Source organism: Aphis gossypii, unplaced genomic scaffold (assembly GCF_020184175.1).
Source record: "Aphis gossypii isolate Hap1 unplaced genomic scaffold, ASM2018417v2 Contig00474, whole genome shotgun sequence".
In the NCBI taxonomy this organism is placed as follows: domain Eukaryota; kingdom Metazoa; phylum Arthropoda; class Insecta; order Hemiptera; family Aphididae; genus Aphis; species Aphis gossypii.
In genome coordinates, this window is record NW_026083123.1 from 42,579 (window position 1) to 53,679 (window position 11,101).

The window sequence follows — 11,101 nt, forward strand, 5'->3', positions numbered from 1 at the left end:
CCTAGTGAAGAATCGCTCGGAGAAAAAATCGACCTCTATGCAAATTGTTCGTCCGGCCATTTCTACCGGAGTAGTGTATATTACGTCTAATTGATACATATCATACTAAAAAAAATTACTAAAAATCCAAATTTGGTAGTACCGTTTTGAAAATCATATCCCTCGACTCCAAATGACTTACTCTATACCACCAAACAGTTTTAAGTCCCCTGGTAAGTGATTTAGACTTGTAGTTTAAAGGTTTACCCCCCTGTAATCCTGCACAAATTTACTGTTTTCATGACAACTCGACCTCACCACCACTTTATGCAAATTGTAAGTATTCAAAATGCATTTCCCAAAAAGGGGACATCCTAACGTAGCCAGGGATGTGCTTGGCTAAGTCGTAGTACAATATTTCGATTTTTTATGAATTTTAAACCGATTAGTTTCTACCGGAGTAGTGTATATTACGTCTTATTGATACATATCATACTAAAAAAAATTACTAAAAATCCAAATTTGGGAGTACCGTTTTGAAAATCATATCCCTCGACTCCAAATGACTTACTCTATACCACCAAACAGTTTTAAGTCCTCTGGTAAGCGAATTTGACTTGTAGTGGTGGCAGCAACAGTATTTTACCCCATGTAAGATCTGCAATAAAGGTAATATGATAATAAACAACAATAATTCTTAATACATTCAAACAAGCCCGTTCATATTTATTTTTTTTAATTATTTTTTATTGTTTTATTTTGGATAATGTTTATTGATGTAGTCTTTAAATTTTGTTGTGGTAGGATAAAATTTTTGTGTTGTCACGGTATTTACATTTTTGAGTGGGTTATCTTCATTTATTTTTATGTAATATATTTCTGGTTGATGTGCTATATTTTGTTCTAGATAATTTTTATTGGTTGCTTCCAGCAGTTCTTCATTATTTATTGGTGGGAATTGGGATTTTGGCAGTGTTCTTAGCAAATTTTGTAATGTGGTTGTGTATGATAGTATTTCGTTTTCTATTGTTGAGTGAATTCTGTTTATGAATGTTTTTTCTGATAGAGTAATTGAATTTAAGCATTGTGTAATGAATATGATTTTGGATTGTAATTTTTTAAACATGTATTCTACTGATTGATCTTCTTTTTTTGGTTTGTTTTTGATATATATTGTTGTGGGCAGTTGAAACATAGTATAAAATGAAATAAAATGATCAGAATTTGTGAATAAATATGATTGTGTCTAAACAAAAAAATCAAAACTTACGTTATAAAGCACGGCAGTTCTCATATATTCTTCAGGGGAAATATTTAATATGTTTTTAATTATTTTAAAATTCTATTAATGTTGTTTTGGTGTTATTTTTGTTGGTGAAATTATATTTGATAATATTCATTATTATTATAATGTGGCCGAAAATATTGTTTAGCTGAAATAAAAATTAACATTTTATATTATTCATACATATAATTAATGTAAAACTTACAGTATGCCCGTAATGTGTAATGTCCTCAAATGCATTGTAATAAATATACAAACTTGCCAAAATTAATGTTTGATCAAAAGTCAAGGACTCTGTGATGTTGCAGGGTATGTTGAACTCGACTACACAATTTGAAGTCAGTTCAATATAGCAATCAGGTTGCTTATAACTGCATCTATTTTTTTAAATTTTATATTTTACATTGTGAATTATAATTATTTCATTGATGTAGTTTAATGTTTTTTCTATTACTTACACTTTATTCAATTTGTCAAACAAATTAATGTTTGTATATCTCCACCATTCCTCTAGAGTATTTATTAGCTTCATAAAAAATATATCAATCGAATTTAAACAATTTTTGTGAAGAAGAAAGGCCATATTCATTATTTTTTTTAAATTTTCATTAATAAAATTGTTTTTTTGTTCGTTGAAGATTTGTAAATAGTTATAGATAATTTATAATTTTGTAATATATTTTTTTTTTCAACCAAATCTTTAAAAATTAATATATGTTCAGATGAATTGAGACTAAAATTGAAAAGTTTGAATAAGACCTATGTATATTTATAATTTTAAATTAATTATTAAATATTTTTACTCACGTGTCAATAGAATCCATACATTCCGAATGTTATTATTGATGATACTAAATAGTCTAAATTTTGGATGGTTTTTAAATAATTTATATTTTCCTGTAAATTGAATGTATGGTTTTGCGTTATTATGGGTTCCGGTGAAAAAAAAATAAATTGTTCGTCCAATACAGGTGTAAATTTAGGTTCTGGATTTTGAGATTTAAGAGAAGATATGTAATGTGCGTAATTCAAAATTTTTTTGCCGTTAATAGATGTGATTGCTTCTTTTTTTTTTGTGCCAAAAATTGTTTTCCTTTTTTTTTGTTATATGTTGAATTTACAAATGAGCCGGATATGTCGTTAATTTCTTTTTGAGTTGCGTTTGTAATGAATTGAATGTGTCCTTGATTTTCCAAATATTTGATTATTTTATTTATTTCTGTGTATCTTTTAAATTCATATTTTATATTTTTATTTATAAATGATTGTATATGACTGGAATTGGTAATCAGAATGTCATCGAATGTATCGTCATTTTGTATGTGGCACCCATAGCTATTAAGAAAATATCTCAAACTGGATGAAGATATTTTTACAAATTCTAAATTTTTTATTGATGCTGCTATCATTATTAATAAGTTCTATTCAAAACAAATACAAATTGAAAACTTATTATAAAAGTAATAATAATTTATTTAAATTAGGTTTTACATCATTGACTGCTGTGGTTGACTGAATTTGTTTTTTTGGTTTTGGAAAATGTATATTTCTTATATGTAACATAAAACTATTTTCAAAAATAAATTGTACATAACAAAATGGGCAACATATTATCATCATGTGTTTAATACTTTTATTTTGATTTATATATTCATACTCGACGTCTGGATTATTTATAACTAAAAAAAATATTAAAATATTAATCATTAACAAACGAACAATTTGCATAGAGGTCAATTTGTTCTGTCAATTTATGTCATTTATGTCATTCTCTTAAATATCAAATTTTCATAGGTCTTTCAATTATATTTATTGTTTATTTTCTAGGTGTGATTATATCAGGTTTGTGTGGTCAAAGATATCCCATAGAAGAACTTTACATTAAACCAGGCATTAATGATTTCTCTCTCATGGTGACACAAAGAAATAAACTAGACTTAATGTTTCTCGGGCCAATATCCTATGTAAACCATTCGTGCGAAGCAAATGTTATATGGAATACCCAAATTGTACGTCCGGTCATCGGTTTACCGGGAAAACGCGAATGAAAACTGACAATTTCGTGCTTTGGAAAATCACGTTTACGAGCTGTTTCCCGGTAAAACCGTAGGAGATATGACGAAAACCAATAGAGATTAAATTGTTAGTAAAATTAAAATAGTAGGCTAACGAAAATCACAGGAATGGTAGCTCGGGGTACTTACTACGATGTGTGTAAGTTTCAAAACGATCGGTCAAAGGGTTGATTTTATACGATTTTCCAAAGGGCGTTTAGATGTTGCCGGGAGAGTCTCGCGGTAGACCAACCATGCACAATGAGATCGCCGTCTCCGTGATATTTTAAGTAGGCTAACCAAAATCACAGGAATGGTAGCTCGGGGTACTTACTACGATGTGTGTATGTTTCAAAACATGAAGAATCTCTCATAAAATGCCCCAAATGTGAAAAAATGTATTCCGGTAAAAGACAACTACGATACCACGACAACAGAGTTCATTCACTCAAAAAACCATATAAGTGCAACAAATGCCGAATACTGTGGTACATCAGGATGCTGGATGCTGTGGTGCAGCAGGATGCTGGATGCTGTGGTACATCAGGATGCTGGATGCTGTGGTACATCAGGATGCTGGATGCTGTGGTGCAGCAGGATACTGGGTGCTGTGGTACAGCAGAATGTTGTGGTACATCAGGATGCTGTGCTACAGCTATAAAAAATACGTCCCTGTAAAGGGTACGTACTCCGCTATCCTGTGGATGCATTTAGCAGGGTAACAATTGCGATGGATGACGACGGGAAGCGCATTACCGCAGCAAGTCCGTGTAAACTGAATCATGCGGCAACCGTATGCTAAACCATAACTTTGATTCACCGTTGGTTCACCAACCTCACAGGTATGGTAGCTCGGGGTACTTACTACGATGTGTGTAAGTTTAAAAACGATCGGTCAAAGGGTTGATTTTATACGATTTTTGGAATTTTTTAAAACACGATTATACGTAATTTATAGTAATACAGCACGCGTATGCTGATCGCTGTACCAACAATGCACAATGCATCCAACATCCAGCTGTACCACAGCGTCTAGCATCCTGATGTACCACAGCATTCAGCATCCTGCTGCACCACAACATCCTAATGTACCACAGCATCCAGCATCCTGCTGCACCACAGCATCCAGCATCCTGATGTACCACAACATTCTGATGTACCACAGCATTCTGATGTATCACAGCATCCAGCATCCTGCTGCACCACAGCATCCAGCATCCTGATGTACCACAGCATTCGGAATTTGTTGCACTTATATGGTTTTTTGAGTGAATGAAATCTGTTGTCGTGGTATCGTAGTTGTCTTTTTCCGGAATACATTTTTTCACATTTGGGGAATTATGAGAGATTCTTCATGTTTTGAAACTTACACACATTGTAGTAAGTACCCCGAGCTACCATTCCTGTGATTTTGGTTAGCCTACTTAAAATATCACGGAGACGGCGATCTCATTGTGCATTGTTGGTACAGCGATCAGCATACGAGTGCTGTATTACAATAGATTACGTATAATTGTGTTTTAAAAAATTCCAAAAATCGTATAAAATCAACCATTTGACCGATCGTTTTGAAACTTACACACATCGTAGTAAGTACCCCGACCTACCATTCCTGTGATTTTAGTGAACCTTCTTAAATTATCTCGGAGACAGCGATCTCATTGTGCATGGTTGGTCTACCGCGAGACTCTCCCGGCAACATCTAAACGCCCTTTGAAAAATCGTATAAAATCAGGCTTTGGACTTGGAGCTCTGAGAGTGATATGAGTGCATTCCTGAATGCATTTACTATCGTTCTGAAGTGTTTTTGTATGGATCAAGTCTTAAAAACGACCGTCCGATATCACATAAACTTATAATAATGATGAATATGATAATTTGGAAAATCATAATTATAATATCTGTCAAAAAGTTTCAATTTCCATCGACGATCGTAATGTTTTTTTTTTACAATTGAATACCTCCTTTATGACTTGTTAGATACAAGGATTGTCTAATAGTCGCTAAATACCTAAGACCAGCTTTAAGTAAAAAATTTCCATTTTTTTAACCACGAAAAATCTCAGGGGGGGCAGTTGCCCCTACTGGCCCCCTCTTCCGGGCGTCCCTGTATCACCGTATCAATTTCTGACTACGGTTATGTCATACATACCCACAACTGACGCATAACCTGTCATTATAATAGTGGCAAATGCACAATAATCAGATCTCAGTATTATCATGTTTGCAAGGTTGCCAACTTTTGTAATTACAATAAAAGTACAATAGTAGGTATTTTATGTCTGTTTTATTCAACTGGATGGAAAGTGTACAAATTATTTTATACTTATATTACGTTTCTAGTGACTTATTTTTTAGAAACTAATTGAACAACACAAAACAAATATTTAAGACATTATATAATATGTAACTTTAAATATATAAGAAAAACAACAAAACAACATTATTAAAGATTTTATAAAAGTTATACACTTCATAATAACATAATTAATTAAACTAAATAAAATATAAATGAAAAAGATGAAATACTTACAATCACTGAATTATAATGTGATCGGGGTATTGCGGGGTTGTGGAGCTTTAACTGTCGCTACAACACAACCCTTAGCAAGCCCGACAATTAATTCAGCTCTCGTAAAAGGCATGTTGAAACAACAAAACAATAAAACAAATAAAATTATCGAATACAAAACCAAATTGGAGGAAAATATTATTGCAGCGCAATCTACAGTGACTATGGATCGTATAAAAATGAATTAATAATTGAATACTTGTGCGATCTATTTGAGATTTATAGAACTATGATAATTATAATGTCATTATTTAAAACTTTTATTTTTTAAATGGCGTTTGACGTATACGATGTTTTTAAAAAACCTAAATAACACGTTTTCGAAAAATCTAAATAATAGAACTTATGCAGATCCCTAAGGACAACAATTTAATCTCTATTGGTTTTCGTCATATCTCCCACGGTTTTCCCGGCAAACAGCTCGTAAACGTGATTTTCCAAATTATCATATTCATCATTATTATAAGTTTATGTGATATCGGACGGTCGTTTTTTGGACTTCCTCTTTTCAAAAACCCTACAGAACGATAGTTAATTCACTCCGGAATGCTCTCGTACCACTTACAAAGCTGTATACATTTTGTCATAATAAATATAGTATAATATAATAAAAAATAATAAAAAAATCATATGTTATGAATTATTATATTGGTTGAAATTTAAATGAAACGTTAATTATAAAATTTAATGGTGAAATATCGTTTTTTTAAAACTTTCAATTTGTTTATTTAAGTAATCTAATTTTAAATGTTTTTTTTTTCTATAATCTTTCTTTTGAGTATTAACGCTATTAATTAAGACATATGTATTAATTAAGTTATTAATATAATATACTATTACAGTACAATTTATGAATTATCGATTTTAGTGACACGATACTATCGATTTTAATGATTTTTGAAGATAATATCGATGATAATAATATGGCTGACTTACGTCCCCCAAAACGGGACGAAACTTACCGGTCAAATTTACTACCTGAAAAATATATTTTTTTTTGGGACGCAAGTAACATGCAGCCCTAAAGAGAAGCCAATTATTAGCCAACCTCCCCATGGGAACAAGTCATTGGCTGCAGATGGCCGTGACAACCTATGCCCATGTCCTACTCGTTAATTGATGTAAATTCAATGTTTTCTGATGTATCAGAAAAAAAGTGATATCAAACAGATGTCTCGTGTTGAAAGCTTTTTACAGCCTTATACTGAAAATTAATTCATGGCGAATTACCATATTTTGGGAGATATCGTATGATTTTTTTTTGGTTTTTAATTTTATTTATTGATTAAATGTCTTAACGTATGACATGTTTCATATGAAATTGTTGTGTGTGTTCTGATGTTGGTTCGGCCATCGGTTTACCGTGAAAACGCGAATGAAAACTGACAATTTCGTGATTCGGAAAATCACGTTTACGAGCTGTTTCCCGGGAAAACCGTGGGAGATATGACGAAAACCAATAGAGATTAAATTGTTCTCCGTGGGGATCTGCATACGTTCTATTATTTTAATTTTTCGAAAACGTGTTATTTAGGTTAAAAAAAAAAAAAAAAAGGAAAACAATAATAATAATGTAATCATAACCGTGGCTGTGGTTCAGCTAGTTAATAGTCGCCGTATTCACACGGCAATAGCTAAACGTCCTTTGGAAAATCGTATAAAACCAACCCTTCGACCGATCATCTTGAAACTTTCACAGATCATAGAAAGTACCCCGAGCTACCATACCTACCATACCTGCGAGCTATAGTACGAAGGTTAGTCTAAAGTATAGATATTGATGGTAAGTGGTCACATACAGCATACAGAACAATATGCAACTCCTATAACTTCCGAACCCTAATTATAACAATGTAATTAGTAATTACATTTTAAAAGCCTATACAAAGAATTGGTAACGAGGGAATTTCAAGATTATTTAAATACAAGATGATTGGAAGTCACCCATATATTTATATTATTATTTATTATTTATCGTTTAACCTTTGAGCCTCAACAATTTAGGGTTGTCATAATATGTCCCGGTACCACAAGTAAGTGTTTTGTGATAGTAAAATAATAATTTTGTAGTTTGGTTTGGCGTGACCATACGCTCAACTAACGCTCTGAGTGTACGTATTGGCCAGTGTTGCTAGTTCTGATTTTAGTTACATCAATAACCATCTTAACCTTGACTGTACGGTGGACACCAGCGGCGGCCGAGGTCTCTTCTTTACCTTCTTGAATTGTATTGAAAACATTGAAAACTAAAAATAAAGAGGCAGAAGATAATATGATATTATAAAATAGGATTTCAGGAAATCGAAGAAAAGCGATTAGTGACAGGTAAATCCACGATCCACCCTCCTCAAATACAGTTTAAAGAACCTCAGTTAGAAATACTCAAATACAGAACACTTGTTTAACATTTCAATGTAAACTTGTCTGTGAAAAAATGATCAGAAATCAGAAATGCCGAATACTGAACTATTATAACACGGTTTCTGGTAAATAAATATCGCTGTATTATTGGTAGCAACTAGTACATCATGATAATATAGTATGGACAGCTACACAACAATATAAATATAATAACACCACAGCAATAATATAGTGATAAGTTATAATAATATAAATATAAAAGAATGTATAAAAAATCACTCACAATATGTCGGTGCTCTGCTGTCCGCGGTATCGCTATTCCATATAATAAAATATTATTTTCAGCATTGACAGTACAGAACGGACTGCCGAGTGCCGACTCCCGGCGGCTGTGATAATTATTTTCGTTCCAGCGAGAAGGTGGTGGTTGATATCCAGTCACGCACAATCTACATATTAATAATATATAACTCACAATTCACATTTTTTTATTTATAGTTATTATCTATATATATTAAATATATCATAACTATTAACTCTTATAAGGTAGGGAATTTCAATAGATTCATCACTTGGTTCAGAATCTAAAAATATATTGTATTTGTCTACTTATATTTATATTTTTAAAACTGATTTAGGTATATTGATTTATAAAAATATTTGTATTATATTACTATAAACTGTACGCCATTAAAAATATTAACATGAGAATAATGAGTAAGTAGGTAATAATAACGATATTAGATATTATTGATTAAAGAAATTGGGTATGTAAATATGATAAGTATTATAATTAATAAACAATAATATAAGTACAATTTTCATAAATAATATTTTATCAAAAAACGTAGGTACTAGCATAGATAAAATGTGTAATTAAATCGGTCGTCATTGTGACAAAAAATAAATATTCGTATACGGATACTAGGATTCTATTACGGTATATCACACGACCCATTCGTAGTAGAATCCTACTGCCATAGCAGTAGTCTGTTTATGTGATAACTAACTGTTCTATATTATAATTCAGTAAAAAGTGCATTGTGCAGGAGTATTTTACTGAAAATTAGACAAACTTAATTAGATTTACTAAACATTTCCGATATTTTAATAGTTATTCTTCTACTAAAGCAGAAATCAATCCAGCAATTAATAAGAGTTCGACTTAATAATTTTTTGTATTTATTTTACGTCACCTAATAAAATCGTTTAGTTAACCTAAAAGTTTACTTAAAGCTTGCCGGGTTACCTAAATTTTTAATATTTTATAGATTTTTATAATGTCTTAAAATTTAAACAATTAGTATTATAAATTGAATAATTGTTTAAAATATTTTTTAGTTATTGTCAGGTTAATCTCAATGCATTATACCTATACTTTTGGAAAAATATCAATAAGATTCCGTTCATAGAGAAGTTTTGTTGTTATAGCAGCACAATATTATCAACAACTGAAGAAATTGTTTTAAACAAAATAACACGTATATTTCGTATTGTATGTACGTACGTATCTGATTCAATAACATGGTGTCCATGGAAAATGATTAATATGGATTTGTCTTTAAATAAATATCGCTAAAATCATTTTTATTTTTTTAAATTGTATATCTATAGTTTCTTTTGACGTGGGATGTGATGGCCAATTATACTTGTTAAAAACGCGGTCCATATCAGCAAGTGTTTGTTCGTCTGGTGTAAAGGCCTGCCCAAGAGTAGATAGATACCATCGCTCCCGTTTCATGTTGTAAGCATCAAAGTCATTTATCGTAAATTTGAAGGGCTTTAATTGTTGTTTTCCATCATCAGTATAAATTGCCTGAAACAAAATGTATGTGGCTTAAATAATACTATTTAAAAGTTAAATATTATTAAATGTTTTTGATATATACATTTACAAGGGGATGTGTGACTCGAATCCAACTGCTAACAAAATCACTTATAACCTGTGATTTTGGAGGAAAACCGAATAATATATACATCAAATATATCCCGTACAGTGTTGGCGAATCCTCTGTGATGAGAACGAAGATAATTTGCAAACCAATAGAAGTCTTCTGGAGATATATTTTGAATAGATTTGCCCAAGGTTTCTGAAATAAACTGTCGCATTACATATGATACTAAATATTTGAAATGCCTTTTTTGCAAAATTTTGTGTTAATAGTGTTTTTCGCAGTAAATAATTTTGGTATTAATGTAATGTTAAATGAAAAATGTAAATAAACAAATAATAAATAATATTAAATCTTCATAGATACAGTATATTTACAGTATATTTTATTCTTGTACTATCGTTATGAAAAGCACTGGTTAACTCCTGATTTACCGCCAGATTGCAATGCAAGCTGGCGGTAATATTATACTTACCTTCCGGAAGGCCGTTATTTGGACTTGATGTATACAAAAACACTTCAGAACGATAGTTAATTCACTCCGGAATGCACTCGTACTACTTACAAAGCTGTAAGTCGAAAGCCTGATTTTACACGATTTTCGGAAAGGAGATTGTCATTTGCTGGATAAATCCCGCGGTAGACCGTCAATGCACAATGAGATCACCGTCTCCGTGATATTTGTAGCAGACTCACCAAACTCGCAGGGACGGTAGCCCGGGGTACTTGCTACGATGTGTGAAAGTTTCAGGACGATCGGTCGAAGGGTTGATTTTATACGATTTTTGGAATTTTTTAAAAGACGATTATACGTAATTTAGCATAAAATGTACTGTACGCGTATTACTGTACAAACAATGCACAATGAGATCACCGTCTCCGTGATATTTGTAGTAGGCTAACCAAAATCACAGGAATGGTAGCTCGGGGTACTTACTACGATGTGTGTAAGTTTCAA

The 11,101-nt window shown here is 31.7% G+C and overlaps 1 protein-coding gene across 2 annotated transcripts; it reads right to left on the minus strand.

Annotated features, from left to right (window-relative positions):
* Window positions 1–2,713: 2,713 nt before the first annotated feature.
* LOC126554345 (uncharacterized) lies at window positions 2,714–10,236 on the minus strand. Of its 2 annotated transcripts, XR_007606656.1 has the most exons (5): window positions 10,141–10,236; window positions 9,901–10,067; window positions 8,535–8,700; window positions 7,874–8,136; window positions 2,714–2,943 (listed from the first exon to the last, which is right to left on the minus strand). XR_007606656.1 is itself a non-coding variant. In XM_050209429.1 (4 exons), exons 1-4 carry the CDS (start codon window positions 10,228–10,230, stop codon window positions 8,038–8,040), a joined length of 522 nt encoding a protein of 173 aa, XP_050065386.1. In that variant the 5' UTR covers window positions 10,231–10,236; the 3' UTR covers window positions 6,098–8,037. The 2 variants fall into 2 exon arrangements, 1 of the variants encoding a protein (XP_050065386.1); XM_050209429.1 differs by lacking the exon at window positions 2,714–2,943 and having other exon boundaries at window positions 6,098–8,136.
* Between the last annotated feature and the right edge of the window lie 865 nt (window positions 10,237–11,101).